At 40.4% G+C, this 18,462-nt stretch overlaps 1 protein-coding gene across 1 annotated transcript in view; it reads left to right on the plus strand.

Annotated features, from left to right (window-relative positions):
* The window catches only part of Arhgap18 (Rho GTPase activating protein 18), a 145,168-nt gene that overhangs the window by 105,382 nt on the left and 21,324 nt on the right, over nt 1-18,462 (plus strand). The window contains exons 8-12 of the mRNA XM_038339380.1: nt 3,764-3,841; nt 5,510-5,669; nt 7,201-7,283; nt 14,322-14,528; nt 16,273-16,413. Coding sequence (XP_038195308.1) covers nt 3,764-3,841; nt 5,510-5,669; nt 7,201-7,283; nt 14,322-14,528; nt 16,273-16,413 — 669 coding nt within the window. The remainder of the gene's footprint in view (nt 1-3,763; nt 3,842-5,509; nt 5,670-7,200; nt 7,284-14,321; nt 14,529-16,272; nt 16,414-18,462) is intronic.

Genomic DNA, 18,462 nt, shown 5'->3' on the forward strand with positions numbered 1-18,462 from the left:
TAGGCTAATGGTGGCATTTTACACTCGGACTAATACAGTTTTCCAATTGATATGCTGTTTTATTTTATACTTTGATTTTCTATTCAGGAAGCAAATTTGTTTCAAGGGCTAGTAATTTTTATCTCATGGTAATACTTTCTGTGATATTACTGTAACTGTGATTACCTGGCATCATTTTCCTGTCTTATATTAGCTGCTTTTGTGTAATTGAGATTTCAGTTCTATAATACATAGGAGTGGGAACTGTGTATAAATTCCCAGGGAATTGAATCCTCATGAATATTTCATGCATGCATGTATTTCTCAAGCTTTCCTATTTGCAGTGAGGATGTCCAACTTAATTTACCAGTGCCCACGTCCAAAGTAGGCAAAGAAACCATAAAGTAGAATTAGAAAATGATTGCTAAACTATCAAGTTGCTTGTGTAGTCAACACTCAATTATTCATAAGGGGATTATCTGGAGCAATAAAAAATATTCAGCTCAACCTCTGAGCCATCATTGTGCAGAAGAACATATTACACTCGATAAAACCTACGATGACACAGTAAAGAAGGCAGGCCCTACAGTCATGGACTACCCAATGGATTCCTTGCCAGCATGTCAATATCAAAGTGCATTTTTTGTTCAAATTGTGTGTGTGTGTGTGTGTGTGTGTGTGTGTGTGTGTGTTCAAGACAAAGTTTCTCTGTAGCTTTGGAGCCTGTTCTGGAACTAGTTCTTGTAGACCAGGTTGGCCTCGAACTCACAGAGATCCGCCTGTCTCTGCCTCCTGAGTGCTTGGATTAAAGGCTTGCGCCACCACTGCCTGGTTTCAAATTTTTAATCCTATGTCCTCTTGTCAAGACAATCAGTTAAATCAGTGTTGTGCCAAAGGGTTTGATTTTATTTCCACATTCCACGTACACACATACTCCACATACACACAATACATGATTTACATTTTGAGTAATATTATAGGTCACTGAGAAAGTATGGAATACCTGTTTTCCCAAACACCATAATTAAGTATAGTTATTTTTGTCTATCTGAGGTCTTGAAAATTTAAGGAAAGCTAGAATGTTTCCTGCTTTTTTTGTGTGTGTTGATCAGTAAGCTTTATTGGAATATGGCCATATTCATTTGCTGATACATTGTCTGCTTTTCACACATAGTTGCAAAAATACAGTATTAACAATATTTTCTATCTGGGGTGTTATAGGAACTTAAAATACCTTTGCTCTTAAAAAGCAATATCCCCAAAGTATTTGGAATGTTCTGAGCTGTCATAAGATGGTTATTATCCAAATAGATACTGAAAACCACTAGCTTTTTAATTATCAAGTAGTGAGCCATATGTAGTACATGGCTATCATCTTGTACCAGCTGAGATGTAGCTCAGCTGCCCTGGGTGTGAATTCCATCACTGCCCCATGCCCCAAACCATAGTTGGATTTTGCAGGCATTCTCTGGAATTATCACAGCTCTTTAATCCTCTAAAGGAAAATTTACTTTCTCTCCCCATGAGTATTTTAATTAGGACCTTGACATTACAGGGACCACATACATTACTCAAAAAACGGTGTTGTCAGAAACCTGAAGTCCCGAGGAAGGCAGTTTTCTCATTCAGACCTGATAACCACACCTGCACTCTCTTGTGGGTTACTACTTCCTTCAGGGAGACAAAGACCACCCTATTTCCAAGTCATCCAGGGCAGGCTTCTCCTGAAACTGGCAGCTGGGCACCGCACGTGCTCGGAACTCCACAGGACACAGCAGCCTTGGCAGAGGCCATGGAAGAAAGCATGTTTCCTATTATTATAAAAGCCAGTACTCAGCTAATTAATAATGTAGCTAAAATATGTGATTTTCCAAGTGAGAAATAGGAGATAGCACACGATATTGTTCCATGCAGCACACACATCATTCTTGAGGCTGGGATCTAACATTAGAGAACACTAGAAATAGATTCAAATGTAGAATTCAGAAATGAATCCATTCAGCTCTTTAACAGCCCCGATTTTCTTCTGTACTTAATGACAGTGAGAAGTGTTGACTGCTCAAATCTGACTGACTGCAGCCGCCCGCATTCAACTGGATGATTTAACAGGACATGCAAATATTTTATGGGGGGAAATAAAATGTAAATTGGTTGTACATGGAATAGTTTAAAATTTGGCATGAAATACTTTATTGAGTAATGTCCTTCTAGTCTCAAACAATTCCTAATTCTTTTCGTGCTGAGTTTCTCTACAGCGGTTCTTGAACGATGTGGTCTCAAAAATTTTTGAATTTGAAAGATTGATGTACTTCTTTGAGTGGTCAGGATTGGATCTAGAGTCAATAATGTATTATTAGAACTTGATGCTGTTATTGGCATTTTTTCCAGAATCCCTCTGTATCCATGAATTTCCTGGTCAAAATCTATTCATAGGATAGGACAGATAAGTTCATTAAGGCAAAGAAATCACCATCACCTTCAGGGTCCACATGCTATGGCACATTGGATTTTGGAACATGCAGACAGAAGTTCACCCCCTCCCATTCCCGAGGATGCAAGGCTTTCTCATAACAGACACTTTTATATGCAATGGGAAAGCAATAAGGTCTGTGTGGTCTGTGAAGCCCAATTAATCAATAACACGGAATTCCCTGAAGAAAACAACATTCTTTTGCACCCTGAAGGATTTTATGCCCCAAGGTGTGCAGAGAATATAAAAGAAAGATTGGAGATACGGGAAGGCCGCATCTGGCTAAAGGGGGTGGGCTATAGGAAAGAAGCTCCTATGTAGTAAGTACCCTGTATTTGTAAGGAGGAGGTGGAAAGTGATTTCCCTAAACATTGCAGAGGATGCTCTGCCCTCTGTAAGCTCCATGTGATACCCAAGGAATGTGTGACCCAGGTTTTTCAACGGGAAGCTCCCTGTCAAGAATCAGGCCACTTTTACTGTCTGCACAGCCTTTTAACAATTTGTTTCTGTAATATTCCCTACCTGTCTGATTTTTGTGATTTGTTTTTTAATATTTATTTACTTATTAAAACAACTGGGTGTATTTGTGTGGGAGTATGCACATGTGAGTATGGGTGTCTGCAAAGACCAGAGGCATCAGATCCCCTTCACCTGAAGTTCCAGGTAACTGATCTGAATTTGAGTCCTCTGCAAGAGCAGTTCATGCTCTTAACCACCCAGTCATGTCTCCAACCCTATGGCTTCTACATTTTCATTTTAGTTTATTTTAGTGGAGTCACTGAAGTAGATATGTACCCATTCATTGAGTATTGGTATTTAGAATCCCCATTTGAAAGCATTCTTCTTCAAGATTACCACCGGTAGCTTAAAATGAATATTAGCCACCATTTTTTTTTCATATAAAAGTATTGTTTCTTGAAACAAGCTAGACGCAGTATATAAGTGTGCAAATACTGGAATTGCATGATATTTATTTGGTTGCACAATGCATGTTGCTGGAAAAGCAGAATGGTGTTCTGAGTTGCTTTTACACAGTGAACATCTTTTCCCTGATCCTGTGGAGAGTCACAGCTGTTGTGTGAAATACACATTTCTTTTACAAAGGAGAATAAGACCAACTTTTTCAAAATTTTACCTCAGGTTTTCGTATGCCTAGTTTTGAAGATGTTGCCTCGCTAGCTCTCAAAGCCTCATCAAATCCAGTTTGCATGCCCTCGGAATCACCTTCCACTTACTGATACGGGGGAGGGGACAGATGTGAAACTGTACCTGTTACACACACCGAGATCAGAATGTTTATTGGCTTACCCACAGCTGATTTCTCGAATTGAAGAAGGCGGGCTGGAAACTGAGGGCCTCCTACGCATACCGGGAGCTGCCATGAGAATCAAGGTAAGCGAAGAAACACTTCAGTTCTGTTAATGTACAATTTTATTGTTTAATTATGCTCGCACATTTTAAAGGCCAACTTAGCCTCCCCACCCCTTATTCTTGCTCGCAGAGCAGATAAAATAGAACAATAAAGCCTCTCAACATCCAGTTTATAGTTTCTCTACAACCCCCTTCTGCTTTTTTTCTGTAAGTTTTTATTTTTCCAAATCCCCACATCACCAATTAGAATCCTATGATAATGAGAACATCATAAATCAGAGAGGTAGTAGGGAGCTGGGTGAGAGATTTAATCAGGATGAGTAATAGCAATTGAGTTTTGATTTTAGAAGGAGCAGGAACACAGCACTCCAGGTGGGGAGCAGATTAAGGCCCTTGACAAGAGCCAGGGAGTTGGCAGTGTTGACAGAAGGAACAGCTAGTATAATTTTGAAGGCCAGTTAAGTGGATTCAACTGTGCTAACTGGTCCACCCAGCCTGTCGTCAGAGACCAGATCATGCTGCAGCTAGCCCCTTGTAAATGATTTAAAGATGATGGGCAAAAGTTTGGTGTCCCCGCCCCACTGAATTTCCCGCACTACTCGTTTGTGTCCCCCCTCTCCTTTAGTCTCTTCTTGTCTCGCTCTCTCTTCATTTCTGCTCTCCCCATCTTTCCTCCTTCTCTGCTTTTTTTCTTTTTCTTCCTTTGTTCCCCGTTTACTCACCCCTAAGTTTTGAGGTAGCATCCATGTTTTTCACCAATTAGAAAAACAGGGGGAAAAAAAGCAAAGAGAAAAGAGGGTTGTGTTGGGAGACGCAAAAGACAACAGAGGGGTCTAGTTCAGTAGGGGACCAGTTTCATAGCATGCAGGAGGCTTAGGGTTCCACTCCCAGCACCACAGCGAAGAAAACCAAACAAAGAAAATGTAAGCCAAATCAAAGCCATCTTTTGAGAAAGTGGTTCCAATAATAGAAGCTTAGAAGAATTTCTGACATAACAGGGCTTATGCTACATTAAAAATGAGTCCAGAAAAATATTAGTTAGGAACTAACTTGACGTAGTAGTAGTAGTAGGAGGAGGGTTGGCACATCTAGAGTGTTTGAAATGGACGACCTCAGCATCCTGATTCTACATGGATTCCAAACGTTAACCTGAGCTAGTAGCAGGATGATGGCACAGTGACGGTAGGTAGGTATCATTATATATTTTTTTTGTATCCTCTCTATAGGATTTGGCTTTTGCAAGTCTCAAAGGTAACAAATGAGAGGTAACCTTTTGCTTGCCCAGGGATTGATTTATGTGTTTTGTTATGTAACATACCTCGAAATAGCTCAAAAACATCTTCTTGAATTTTAAGTGGTCTGTTTTAATAATAATGACAAATTGTAGGGTCTAGATGATGTGCCTAATGGAAAGTGATTTTAATCGATCTTTTGATTAAACCTTTGCTTAATTAAAGTGGGCGAAAATACTTAAACCTTTTTCTTCACTTTGGTTATAATTCCTCCACATAAGGGCAAGCAGGGCTGGGGATGGCATTTTTCTGAGTGACAGACAAATGTTGACTTTTATTACTCTGACCCTTAACAGATTAGATTTCTTGTAAGGTAGAAAAAATAATCATACTCTCCACAGGGGAAGAAATAAACATGCATGTACTGCTAATTTCTTTCTCCCTCTGTGCCATTCAGAATCTTTGCCAAGAACTAGAAACGAAGTTTTATGAAGGGACTTTCAACTGGGAGAGTGTCAAGCAGCACGACGCAGCCAGCCTGCTGAAGCTCTTTCTCAGAGAGCTGCCCCAGCCGCTGCTGAGTGTGGAGTACCTCAAAGCCTTCCAGGCTGTCCAGAGTAAGTTGTTTCCATGTGGAAGTAGCCTGGGAGTAGGTGCCACTCACACTTAGTGTCTCAGTGACCATGGGCATCATAGGCCACATCACCAGATGTCTTTGGTTAGACATGTTTCATGGTTGTCCAGGGTTGCTCAAAGGCCACTCACCATTTTCCTTCCATAAATAAACATACCAGAATGTTCTCTTCGGGTACAGATTAGGTACATGGCCTTTAAGAACACAACCCATCTAAAGTTAAAACCTGGAAACCTCAAGTTTCTCTCTTAACTATGTGAGTCACATAGATCTCTGATGGGGTTTCTTGCCAGGTGTTGAAAACAGCACACACTGGAGAAGCTGTGACTTAACAGTTATTATAAAAGCACAAGGAGATATCAGTATCTATGGCCATTTCCAAAAATCTTAAATCCTGGATTTGTGTAGGGGGGGTAGAGGATGTTTGGCTGCCTAATTGGTAGAGGGTTATGGGATTCTGGTGTGTGGCCATTTTGTGGTCCTGGAAAACTCTAAATTAAAATAAATAATCAGTCTTGATTTCTTTCCAGGGAACACAGAGATCTTGCAAGGTTTATATCTTGCTATGATTGTTCCATTTACTCCCAGGGGCCATCAGGAAAGGAAACAGTACTGTAATGATATTCACGTTATCATATCTTTGTCTTCCAAACTGGAAACTTTGTAAGCGAATGAGTGCATTATTAATGATGACAGAGAGGTAGAGTTCCCATTCACAGTGTTGCATGCTGTTCTTTAGGTGTGCAATTTTGGAATGAATGCCTAAGTTACCTTGTGTCATAGCATTTTTTTTCAAAAATTCATGAAGACAATAAAAGTTACTATTTAAATTATCTCCTTTAAACAAAAAAATCTTTTGGTAAAAATATTCATTGATGAAGTTGCATTAATTTGAATACATTTTCTGGATATGGGTCAAATTTGTTGCTAGCTGACAAAGTAGTGCTGATAGTTCTCTAAATCTCTGGGAATATTAGTTTCCAGTGATAATACTATCTACCTCTTAAAAGCTTCCCTTGCTGATTGGTTCCTTATTTATGCCACACACATTTATTGGACACCTGCTATACTCCAGACCCCATTTTTCCTCTGCCTGCCAGGGCTCTCCTTTTGTATTTTGTACCTTGACACTGAAAGAGACAAGCTTCAGTGTTAAGGAAATCCCTTAACCTTGGTAGCATTTCCTGGATAGTCCAGTCTTCTCCATGTTTCCATGGGAGGAGAATTAGCATATGGGAGCTAGAATTGTTTCCAAATCACTGTGGTATGTCTGCAAACATAAGGCTGCGCATCATGTGATCCCAGTTGGAAGCTAGCATCCTAGGACGAAGGGTGCTTGGAGCAGCTGCTTCCTGGATCTCCAGCAAACACTCTCGGGGAGGCTGGCTGCTCAGGCACCGCATCTTATGTTTTGCTGTAACGTTGACACCCAATAACTTCTCTATTTCTTTAGAAATGGAAAAAGAAAGGAAAGTGTTCCCTAATGTTTTTAGATTTCTTTCATCTCTCTACAGATCTTCCAACCAAAAAGGAACAATTGCAGGCTTTGAACCTCCTTGTCATCCTTCTGCCTGATGCAAACAGAGACACACTGAAGGTCAGCTGGTTAATTTACACTAAATATCCCTTAGAAAGATGCAGAGTAGTTTTTTTTTTTCGTTATTTGTGGAAAAACAGTACAATGCTTGTTTTGGGAACAGCAATATGCATCTAAAATATGAAAGGGCACTTTTAAGGACAGATTGAGAGGCAATCTTTCAATACGTAATTTGCTAGGTTGCTAATTTTATTAATGTTACAGAGGGTTTTAAAGAAGGTTTATTTACTTTATATGTGTATCTGCATGCCTGCTTCTATGTGTGTGCACTTATGTATGTACAGGTGCTCATGATAGCCAGAAGATCCCTTGGAGCTCGCCATGTGGAGGCTGGGAATAGAATGTTGGTCCCTGCAGCAATAACATATGCTCTTAACCACTAAGCCACCTCTCTAACTTCCGGGTTGTTTTGTTTTGTAGCGTTTCTTTCTTTCTGAGAGAGAGAGAATGTGTGTGTGAGAGAGTGTTCATATGTGTGGGCATACATGTTTATATAGTTGTGTGTGCACATAAGTGCACGTGTGCTTGTGTGTGTGTGTGGTGACCAAAGATGAACATTTGATATATTCCTTGATTGTATTCTGCCTCTTATATTGAGGCAGGGTCTCTTTTTAAAAAAATACTTATGTGTCTTTAATTTTGTGTATGTGTGGGCCTGCGTGCAGCTTTGTGCTTCAGACTGCCTGCAGTGCTTACAGAGGCCACTAGAGAGCACCTGATCTCTTGGACCTAGAATGGCAGTTGGTTTTGAGCCATGTTACATTTGTGTTGCCAACAGGCTCTTTGCAGGTGTGTCAAAAGTTCTTAACTCTTTTAGGCCTGAGACAGGGTGTCCCAACTGAACCTAGAACTTTTTGATTCAGCTAGTTTAGCTAGCTCCCAGGATCCCCAGGTTCTGCCTCCCTCCCATGCATGGGATTACAGGGGCTACAATACCCACCTAATATGTAAGTGGGTTCTGAGAATCTAAACTCTGGTTTGCAAGCTTGTGTAGCAGTGGCTTACCCTTTGAGCATCTCCTTGGTGCAGTTGGTGATGCACTCCTATAATTTCAGCACTCAGTAGGCTAAGGCAGGTGGATCTCTTTGAGCTCAAGGCCAGTCTGGTCTACTGAGCAAGTTCCAGGACAGATTCCAAGGTTCCAAAACTACAGAGAAGGTCTGTCTCAAACCCCACCCTCTCAAAAAAAAAAAAAGGTATCTTGGCAAGCTACCTTAGCTGGGCTTGAATTTAAGACATATTCCTGCCCCTGCCACCATGTACCACCACTGCTAGTTCTAAGCCTTGCTTTTGCAATTTTCACAATGATATTCCTTTTGGAAGAGCAGATGATTAAAGTTTATTAATTAATAGATGTTGTGAGGAGGAGCAGGCTGCGTCCCGCTGCCTGGCTAGCTTAACCTCTGAAATAACCACGCAGAAATTGTATTAATTAAATTACTGCCTGGCCCATTATCTCTAGCCTCTTATTGGCTAACTCTCACATCTTGATTTAACCCATTTCCATTAATGTGTATTGCCACTTGACTGTGGGTTACCGGCATGAGTCTAACCAGAGTCCTTCTCGGGCAGGAGAATCATGGTATCTGCCACTCTGCCCTTCTTCCCAGAATTCTGTTCTGTCTACATTGCCCACCTAAGGGCTGCCAAGGCAGTTTCTTTATTCAACCAATGAAAGCAATAGAAGGACCTCCTACACCAAATAGAAAACATAGACTTTTTCTGTGTTTCATTCTTCCTGGTTTTCTATGTTTTCCAAATGTTATTTAGTGAGTATGTCCAATAAAGCAAGCAACAGGCATTTGAATTACAAGTGCCAGCATTTATCGGCTGTGGTACATTATGTCCTGAAGACGTGACAGGTGTTTATATTTAGAAGTGGTAGAGTTTGAAGTAGGTCACAATGGCCAGCTAAAATAGTCGTTAACATTAAGTTGCTTCTCTAAGGGCTGGAAATCCTGATTTGTATAATTATATTGAAGTAATTTGGTAAAGCACTCACTCGTCTGATTTAATGATCTCAGTACTAGTATCATTAGAGGTTCTTAGGATGGGTGTGTATTGTTTTCACACTGGTTAATTTTCCTGAGCCACAAATAGCCAAGCTCAGTATTGCTAGGCACTGTGGGTTGAATGAAAATCCATCATGGGCTCCTTTGTTTGAAGACCTGGTCCCCAGTTGGTGGAACAGTTTGGGAAAGATTAGGTGGTGTGGCCTTATCGAAGAAGGTGTGTCAGTAAGGGCATATTTTGAGGGTTCTCCGCCTTCTGCTTCTGTGGATCAAGACATAAGCTCTTAGCTACTACCTCAGCGCCATGCCTGCTGCCTGCTCACTGCTTCCCGCTCTTCACTGTCATGCTCCCTCCCATGATGATCATGGACTCACGCTGTAAGCTGTAAGCGCCCAATAAACTCTTCTATAGATTGCCTTGGTCATGGTTTCTTGTCATGGGTGGGCATAGGAAAGTAACTAAGATAGTAGGGTACTCCTTTAATCCCTGAATACAGGAGGCCAAGAAGTGAAGATGGCAAGTTTGAGGCCAGCCTTGGCACATATGCATTGTAAGGCCTTCACCTTGAAAATAAACAAAAGTTTAGTGTGTACTGAGAAGGGATTAATTATAAACTTTGGAAAAAAACAGTAAAAAATTAAATATATGCTTCAGAAGCATTAATAATCTGTTTCTGTTACTGCCTCCCTCCCCCCTCGCGCGCGCGTGTGTGTGTGTGTGTGTGTCTGTCTGTCTGTCTGTCTGTCTCTGTTTGTCTGTCTATGTAGTACTTTCAAGTTCCAGAAGTGAGTGCCAGATTCCAATGGAGCTGGAATTACAGGCAGCTGTGAACTGTCTAATATATGTACTGGGGACTAAACTCCGGTTTGTAAGAATAGTGACTGCTCTTAACCACTGAGCTACCTGCCCAGCCCCCTCCCCCCTTTAAAAGAGTTTCTTTTTATTTATGTGTAGGGGGGTGCAATACGAGCATCTGCAGAGGCCAGAAGAGCACTCGAGTTACAGTTGATTGAGCCACCACATGTGGGTGCTGAAAATCAAACTCTGGCCCTCGGCAAGAACAGATCTTAAGGACTGAGGCCTCTCTCTGGGTACCTCTTTTGCAATTAATTTTATTTAATTTTAAAACTGTTCTGTATATTGTCACAGCCCTTGAAGACAAGGAGAGTTATATTTCCATTTTACATAGGGACAGACTTTTATAGAGGTATTGAAAACAGATATCCAATGAACAGTTATAGCTAATAAGTAACTGCGATCATGGCCTCCAAAAGCATAGGTTCGCAAGGACTCAATCTCTCACACCAGACTCTTTATATCCTTCACAACTGCTTAAAATGGCCCATCCATTCTTCAGTGTAGCTTTGTCAAGGGCTGAGCCAGCATCTTACTAGCTTATCTCTCTTTCCTCCCCTCCATTTCTTCCCCCTCCCCCCCCCCTTTCTCCCTGGCATTCCTCGAGTAATATTTCGAACAATCTTATTGCATGTGCACACCACAATTAAAATAATTATCTAATCTTTGTAATTTATGCTCATAAAGAAAGAGATACACTGGTCCCCAAGAAACCATTCTGGTCTCTGTGGAACAAAATTAAATATTTTTCCCTAAACTTCAATTAATCTTTTGTCCTCATTTGTGAACATGTTGCTTCAATACAACATGATGCTTAGATTACAATTTAGCTTTCCAAGCACTGTACCAGATATTAGATACATAAATTTTGCTGTTAGATATTAAGCCTTTAGTTTGCTTCAGATGTCTGAGGTCTATATTGCAAATAAACCTGATATAAGATCAACCTGTTAGCACTAGAGACTGATTTTTTTTTGTCTTTGTTTCTGCCCTGAAATCTTGTAGCCAGTTTTACTTGGGTTTGTGCCTTCCATTTGGGTCTAGCCTATTTTGACTTTTTCGGGTAGGGATTTTAGGATGATCATGAAAATGTGATTCCTTGCACAGTTAAGAGTTCAGAAACAAAAGCCAGAGCGACCTGGGATCACGTTCCTTCCACAGCTTCTGTTGGTTGTGTGCCCTCCAGTAATGTTCTCTAAGGCTTCACTTCCTCCTCAGCAAACTGGGGTGGCTATAGTGTCAGCCTCTCATGACGATTAACATGATGGCCTGTAAAATGTGCCTAATACGCTGGTTCATTCATCGAGAACATCAAACACACCTGTGGTGAGTAGTAGTCTTGAGAAAATCACCCGAAAAGACAAAAAGGCAAAAGAACCCTCGGCCTTGTCTGAGAAGGGTGACCCTGCTACTGGTGGCTTTGGGGACCGACAGCTCAGAGTGTGTGGTAGGAATGAAAGTGGCAGTGTTTGTGCTGAGTCAGAACTAACGTAGTCTGCGACGTTCCAGTTCATTCATTCCCTCATTTTAAAAAATCCTCTCATTTCTTTGATATTCTTGGTAGCTCCTTATTTTCTACAGCAAAGCTCATTTTTTTTTTTTTTTTTTTTTTTTTTTTTTTTTTTTTTTTTTTTACATTTTGTACCAGCAGGCTAGTGAGTAGGAAATTAAGGCAGAGTGTACTTTCTCAAAGATTTTCTTCTTTTTCCTTCTTCCTTTTCATTTTATATCTTTCCCTTTCCTTTCTTTTTTCCCTCCCTCTCTCTTTCCCTCCCTCCCTCCCTCCCTCTCTCCGTCTTCCTTTCTTGAAATGAAAGGACAAGGACTTTCTGAAATAAGTAAATGTTTACATGTTATTGTAATCTACTTTTCAGGGCTCTTCAGTTCCTGTAGATCTAGAGGCCTGGACTGCTTCACATCTCTCTGCCATATCGGATGCAGTCTCTGCCTTGCTGCCCAGCGCCATGGGCTTGGGAGAAACAAAGCTCCATTTTGGATTTCATCTGTCTGTCAGCGAGCTTTGCTGACAAGGCCTGTTGGATATAGATAGGAAGTTACTCATGACTCGCTTGTGTGTGCATGCACTCTTGTGTGTGTGTGTGTGTGTGTGTGTGTGTGTATTTGTGTAGGGGGGGTCAGAGGTCAACCTTCGGTGTCATTCCCAGGAGTCAACTCTCTTGTTTTTTGAGAGACGGTCTCTCACTGACACCTAGGGATGCCTGGATTAGGCTAGGCAGGTTGGTGACTAAGTCCATTTCTGCTTCTCCAAACACACGCTATCTAACACAACTTTTCTTTTTTGTTGTTGTTGTTGTTGTTTTTCGAGACAGGGTTTCTTTGCAGCTTTAGAGCCTGTCCTGGAGCTAACTCTTGTAGACCAGGCTGGTCTCGAACTCACAGAGATCTGCCTGCCTCTGCCTCCAAAGTGCTGGGATTAAAGGCGTGTGCCACCACCGCCCGGCGTAACACAACTTTTTACATGGGTTCTAGGACTCAAACTGGGGTCTTCAAGCTTACACAGCAGGTACTTTATCATCTGAGCTATCCTCAGCCCTGGATCTTCTTTTTAACTTTTTCCCCTTTATTTATGTGTTTATGTGCATAGGTGCACATGTGTCAAGGAAGCTCAGAGAATTTATTTTAAGAGTTGTTATCTCCTTCCACCGTGTAGGTTCTGTTAATTGACCTCATGCTGACAGGCCTGAAAGCAAGTCTTCTTACCTGCTGAAATGTATTGCAGCAAAAGTACTTTTTCCCTTACTATTTTTCTTTTAAATAACACCTTTAACTGATTCTTCGATAACTAGCAATCTCATTATTTTTTTGATAATTTCATACAGTGTATTTTCTTTATTTTCAACTTCTCTCCCAGCTCCTCCCAGATCTACCCTCAGCTTCCTACTCACACAACTATATGTTCTTTTTTCTTCCTATTTGCTTTTAAGATCATTGAATCCTGTTTGTGTAGCCCCCAGTACTCCTGGGAGTGGGATCAGTTCCTAGTTCTCTTCCCAGATAGTATCAAATGCTGGTATCTCCTTTGTTAGGCATGTGACAATGTGCTCATTCTCCCTCCACGCTGGGGCTTTGACTGGCTTATACTTGTGTAGGTCTTATTCATTCTGTGGCAACCACTGTGAGTTCATCTATATAACTGCCCTGCTGGGTCTGGTACACACTGTCTCTTTATAGTCATCTTTAACCTCTGGCTCTTGCAATCCTTCTGTCTTCTCTTCCCTGATGATGCTTAAGCTTTGAGGGGAGACATGTGATATATGTGTATAATCGAGGGCTGAGTATTCTGTAGTATCTTATTCTCTATACCTTGGCCAGTTGTAGGTCTATGTATCAATTGCCATCTCAAGAATAAGTCTTTCTGATGAGGATTAAAAGGGGCACTAATCTATAGGAATAGCAGTAAGTCATTAGGAGTTGGTTTAATACTGTTTCCAATCAGCATATTAATAGTAGTAAGTTCTTCCTTATTGTCTGTAATCTGTTGTAGGCATTGGTTCTTTTCCAGATTTTGGTGACAAGTATAGTTTACTGTAGGTTTAAATCTAATTAGAAAGTGGTTGGTTAGTCCCACAACTTCTCTGCCACGGCTGCACCAATGGGCATGTCTTGTCAGGCTAGTCATTAGCATGGTTCACAGAGTTCACAACTGCCTTGGGTCGATGTTTACCTTGGTATCCTGGTTAGCATCCATTAGCACCTTCCAGCACCATGTAAACTAGCAAGTAGGGATGAAGCTCTGAGGTCACTACCATCTTGACTTCTCCATGTTCTATGATTCAAGTATGTCAGCAACAGGGTCTTACTGTTGAATTCTGAAGGATAGTCAGAAACAGAGGAAATAGCTATTGGCCAACAACTCCAGAAGAGGCAGCCTATCTCTGGCACTGGGATTTTCATTTGCTAGCCTGTGGTGTTAAGCAGAGGTATTGTCCCCTTCAAGGTAACTCCATTTAAACTCTTTCATGTTATGAATCTGTTTTAGGAAGATTACAAAATAGGCAGTTTCCATTTGACTTTTTTTCCAAAATGCATTTAGAGTTAAATAACATCGTCTTAAAAATAATTTAAAAATCCTATCTGCTACAGTGCCTTCATCTCTTATCTCCATGTAATCTCCATGTATGACAGACATCTCGGTCATTTTTGTTTTAGGCCTTGCTTGAGTTTCTCCAAAGAGTCATTGACAATAAAGAGAAGAACAAAATGACGGTTGTAAATGTAGCAATGGTCATGGCCCCGAATCTCTTCATGTGCCATACGCTGGGTTTGAAGTCCAACGAACAGCGAGAATTTGAAATGGCAGCTGGGACGGCAAATGTCATGCACTTATTGATTAAGTACCAGAAACTTCTATGGACAGTAAGTATATGTTTTTAGCTTAAATTTTCAGGTCAGTGTGTGAAGTCTTGGGTTTCATAGTGACCTCGTCATACGTATTTCTCATTGTACTTTTATTTTTTGAACTCATGCCTGCATTTATCTGGCAGACTCTCTTCTCTCCCTCCAGTTGGTATTCTGTTTTATCCTTTTATTGTATGCATTCCATAATCCTCCTTTCTTCTCTCCTGTAAGACCTCTTCCCTTTCTCCCATCATTCTTTTTCTAATATGCATGGACATGCACACACACATTTATACATAACCCAAATTTTAGATCTAGGGTCCTCATATAGGAAAAACGTATTTTTTTCAAAACCACAATAATGGCCATGTAATTTCCTAGCATAATTGTCCAAAGCAATCATGAAAATAACTTTATAAAGTTTATATTTAAAAGCAATGGGCTTTCCCCCCACCCCATGGCTTAAAAACACACTGCATGCTGCCTGCCAGCTTTGTAAGATTCCCATTGCCATGTGTGAGTGGAGAGGTATTACAGGCGTTTTATTCACAGAGGTAAGCAGGGCCTTGTGAATTTCTTTTTTAAAATTGTAAAAATTAGGTCAAGAAAACATGCCTTGTAAAAGTAAAAGGCTCTTCGTGGGTAGTTCCATCAGCATATTTCCCCTTTGCTCTGTCTTTAGGCTGTCACGTTTTAAAGAGCTCATGCTGTCTCTGCTCCCATCATCCCCTAATTTTCCACAGAACTGTTATTTAAAGGGACATGCACATTCTGCACTCCGATTGCTGAGGTCTCAAATGCAGTTTCCTGCTTTGCTCTTACGTTGATCTTAAGTTTTGACAGGTAATCAACATGGATGTTGATGAGAGATTTAGTTGATTAGTCTCATTTTTCAATGAAATTCATATGTTTGCAGAGAAAGAGTCCTTTTTTACAAGCATTTAATAAATGAACTAAAGAAATTCTAAGCCAAATTATATTAACCATTTTAAAGCTTAATATGAGCCTCTCCTAATTCCAATATTTTTTTTTAAAATACAAAATGATGCTTCCTAGACTCTCAAGGCTTTTTATATTCAATCCAAAGGCAAATGATGTAGCTTATTTCAAATATATTTAAATTATTGCTCAGTTATCATGTCTGCCTCTTGTAAGACCAACATTATTTTATAGTTACATTTTAACTGCCTAAAAGACTTTGTTCTTAATATAATTTCTAAGGATGTTTCTCTTATCTTTAGAAGTATAGTATATCTTTAGAAGTGCCACTAGCCAATTTTGGGCTTTTGTTGATGGGTAAGCTTTTTTTTCTTATCTGACAAAAGAGGCCATCTGGATTATTAGAAGGGATCTGTAGGTTAGCTTATAGGAGCTGTGGAGAGAGGGGGTTGCTAAGGGGACAACTACAGAGGTAGTGGCCTCCACAAGGGTCTCCTCAGGGAATCTCCTATGTTGCCAATCATCCATGGCAAGGATGTGGCCAGTATGTCCTTGAACTTCACAGAGTCCCTTTTGCACCTTTGCACGATTGGTGGTAAATTACATCAAGTGGATGCCCTGTCCTCGGTCTAAGTAAGAACATAGTTCGTTTCTTCTCGCAGAGTTAATGAATGGTACATTTAAGTGGCTTAGTCTTGAGAAACAGAACATTTATTCCTCTTGAAACTAAAAACATGGAAAAGAAAACAGTATTTAGTTTAAAATGGTTCTGTGCCTTTTATGTTTTACTTTCCTCCTCAAACGGAATTTCTTTTTTCCATAGATTCCAAAGTTTATTGTAAACCAAGTGAGGAAGCAAAATACTGAAAATCAGAAAAAGGAAAGGAGAGCCATGAAGAAATTGCTGAAGAAAATGGCTTATGACCGAGAAAAACATGAAAAGCAAGAGAAAGCTGCAAATGATGTAAGAAAATCTTGACGGCCTTTTGTTACTGTGATTGAAGTAATTTCACTGGATGGCTGTCTCCTATTATGGGGCTGGGTAATACTCATACGTGGAAGGTACCAGCTCCTTATTTTCTAATAATCAATACTGAAAGTTGGTCTGGTGCTAGCACTCAGCATGTGGTTTAATAATGGTGAACAAAGAGAATATGTCAAGAGAAGACTGTTGCCTGGACGCGCGCACACAAACACACATGCACACACACACATACTCTCTCTCACTCTCTCTCTTCCCATAGTCTAGATGCCTCTAATTTTATGATATATAGTAAGTGAAATTCCTCTCTACTCCATTAGCCTGCTTCATCCATAAGAATTCACCCAGATACTTTATGGGGCTGAGGAGATCTTGGGTCTGAAGATCAGTCTTAGACCCCTGTAAGTATTTAAGGTTTGTAATTTGGTAAGAGGCGAAATTCTGTAGAGATGAAAATTAAGGTTTTTTTAAAAAAAAATCCATCATTTTCCAACTGCAGTGAGACTACATGAAGAACCGTGTTTACAATAATGAAATATGCATGAGAATATATTTATGAATTGAGTTAACAAAGCTCCGGTGGCAGATCTCAGGCCTAGGAAAAGGCCTTCTATTGTTCTACTTAAGGGAAAACACCCCTCACCCCAGCTGAAGATGCTCAGTTACATGCTGACATCTTGTGGAATACCACGAAAATGCAATGGCCAGCCTTTGTCCAAATTTTCTGTCTTGGCTTGCTTAGCCATGGTTCCCAAATAATATTAATTTGTTTTCTCTTAAACTTATCTGTAATTCTCTTAAAAAAAAAAACTTTCTTAGAGATGTAAGAAGTATTTTTAAAACCAAATTTAAGGATCTCCAAAAGACACACACTATAAGAAAGGGAAATTATCAGTGTTGTTTATATTTTTTTAGAGCTTATTTTTTGTCATAGGGCTAGGAGGGATTTGTGACATACCGGTTTTCTTTCACTTCGCAATGCTCTGTTAACTTCAAACACAGTCGTAAAGAGGGGACTGGGCTTGTAGTTCCGGCTGTGCAAATTAAGTGAGCGTCTATGTATTACCTCTTCCTTTTCTGAAAACTCATATAGTTAGCAAAATGCCGCTAATCTAAGGTACTAAACCTTAGTCCTTTGTTAGGTATTCAAAGAGGCCCAAAGCTGGCTGTTAGCCTTTTCACCCCCATACAGAAGCAGGTAGCTCAGATTAATTTGGTTGTGTATGATGGAAGCCTGCCTGAGTTACGGTAGACTAGGAAGCAGGAAGCTGACCTTAGAGAGACTTTAGTGGGGACTCCAACCTAGTTGTGAAAACCAGTCAACCTGCCAGAGGTTAGGAGTGTTGCCTGCAGAGGAAGGATTACCACCTCCCATTGGTGCCCAGTTTAGCTTGTCCTTTGGGTTACCACTTTTTAACTTAATTCCAGAAATTTATTTTGCAGATTGGTATCTTTTTCTCGGAATCATAGGCACAGGAAAAAGTTACAAAGATCAAACAAATGTAGAAAATGAAAGTGACTTGCGTATACGTGCTTTCTTGCAAAAGCATCCATCCATTGCTGGAACAGAAAGACTAAAAGATTGAAAACAAGTTTTGAACTAGATTTTGGGACAAATAGGCCATGGGGCAGCCCGTCCCTTAGGCCATAGGGGTTGTTTTGCAAGTGCCTGGCTTTGCAACTGAGGCAGTGTGGGCTGCCTCACCCCTGCATCCTGTCCTTTGTCACTTTACTGGCTTGTTTTTTCTTCCAAACAATCTGAAGATGCAGCCCAGCCCCTAAATGGTTAGACAGGACACTGCCTAAACTGTGCTCTTTGTTTAAGCGATTACTCACATTGCCGCTCATATGGTTCTTAGGTGTTTGGTATTTGAAAGACATTATTGGACAAAATAGGCAAACATCCCTACTCCTCATGGAAGCTAACATTATTTAAGTAACATAAATAGGTCACATAGCATTTTGCTATGTGGTATGAGCAATGATTGAAATATATGTGCCTATATGTGCCTGTGTGTTTTTATATAGGAG

Source organism: Arvicola amphibius, chromosome 8 (assembly GCF_903992535.2).
Source record: "Arvicola amphibius chromosome 8, mArvAmp1.2, whole genome shotgun sequence".
NCBI lineage: Eukaryota > Metazoa > Chordata > Mammalia > Rodentia > Cricetidae > Arvicola > Arvicola amphibius.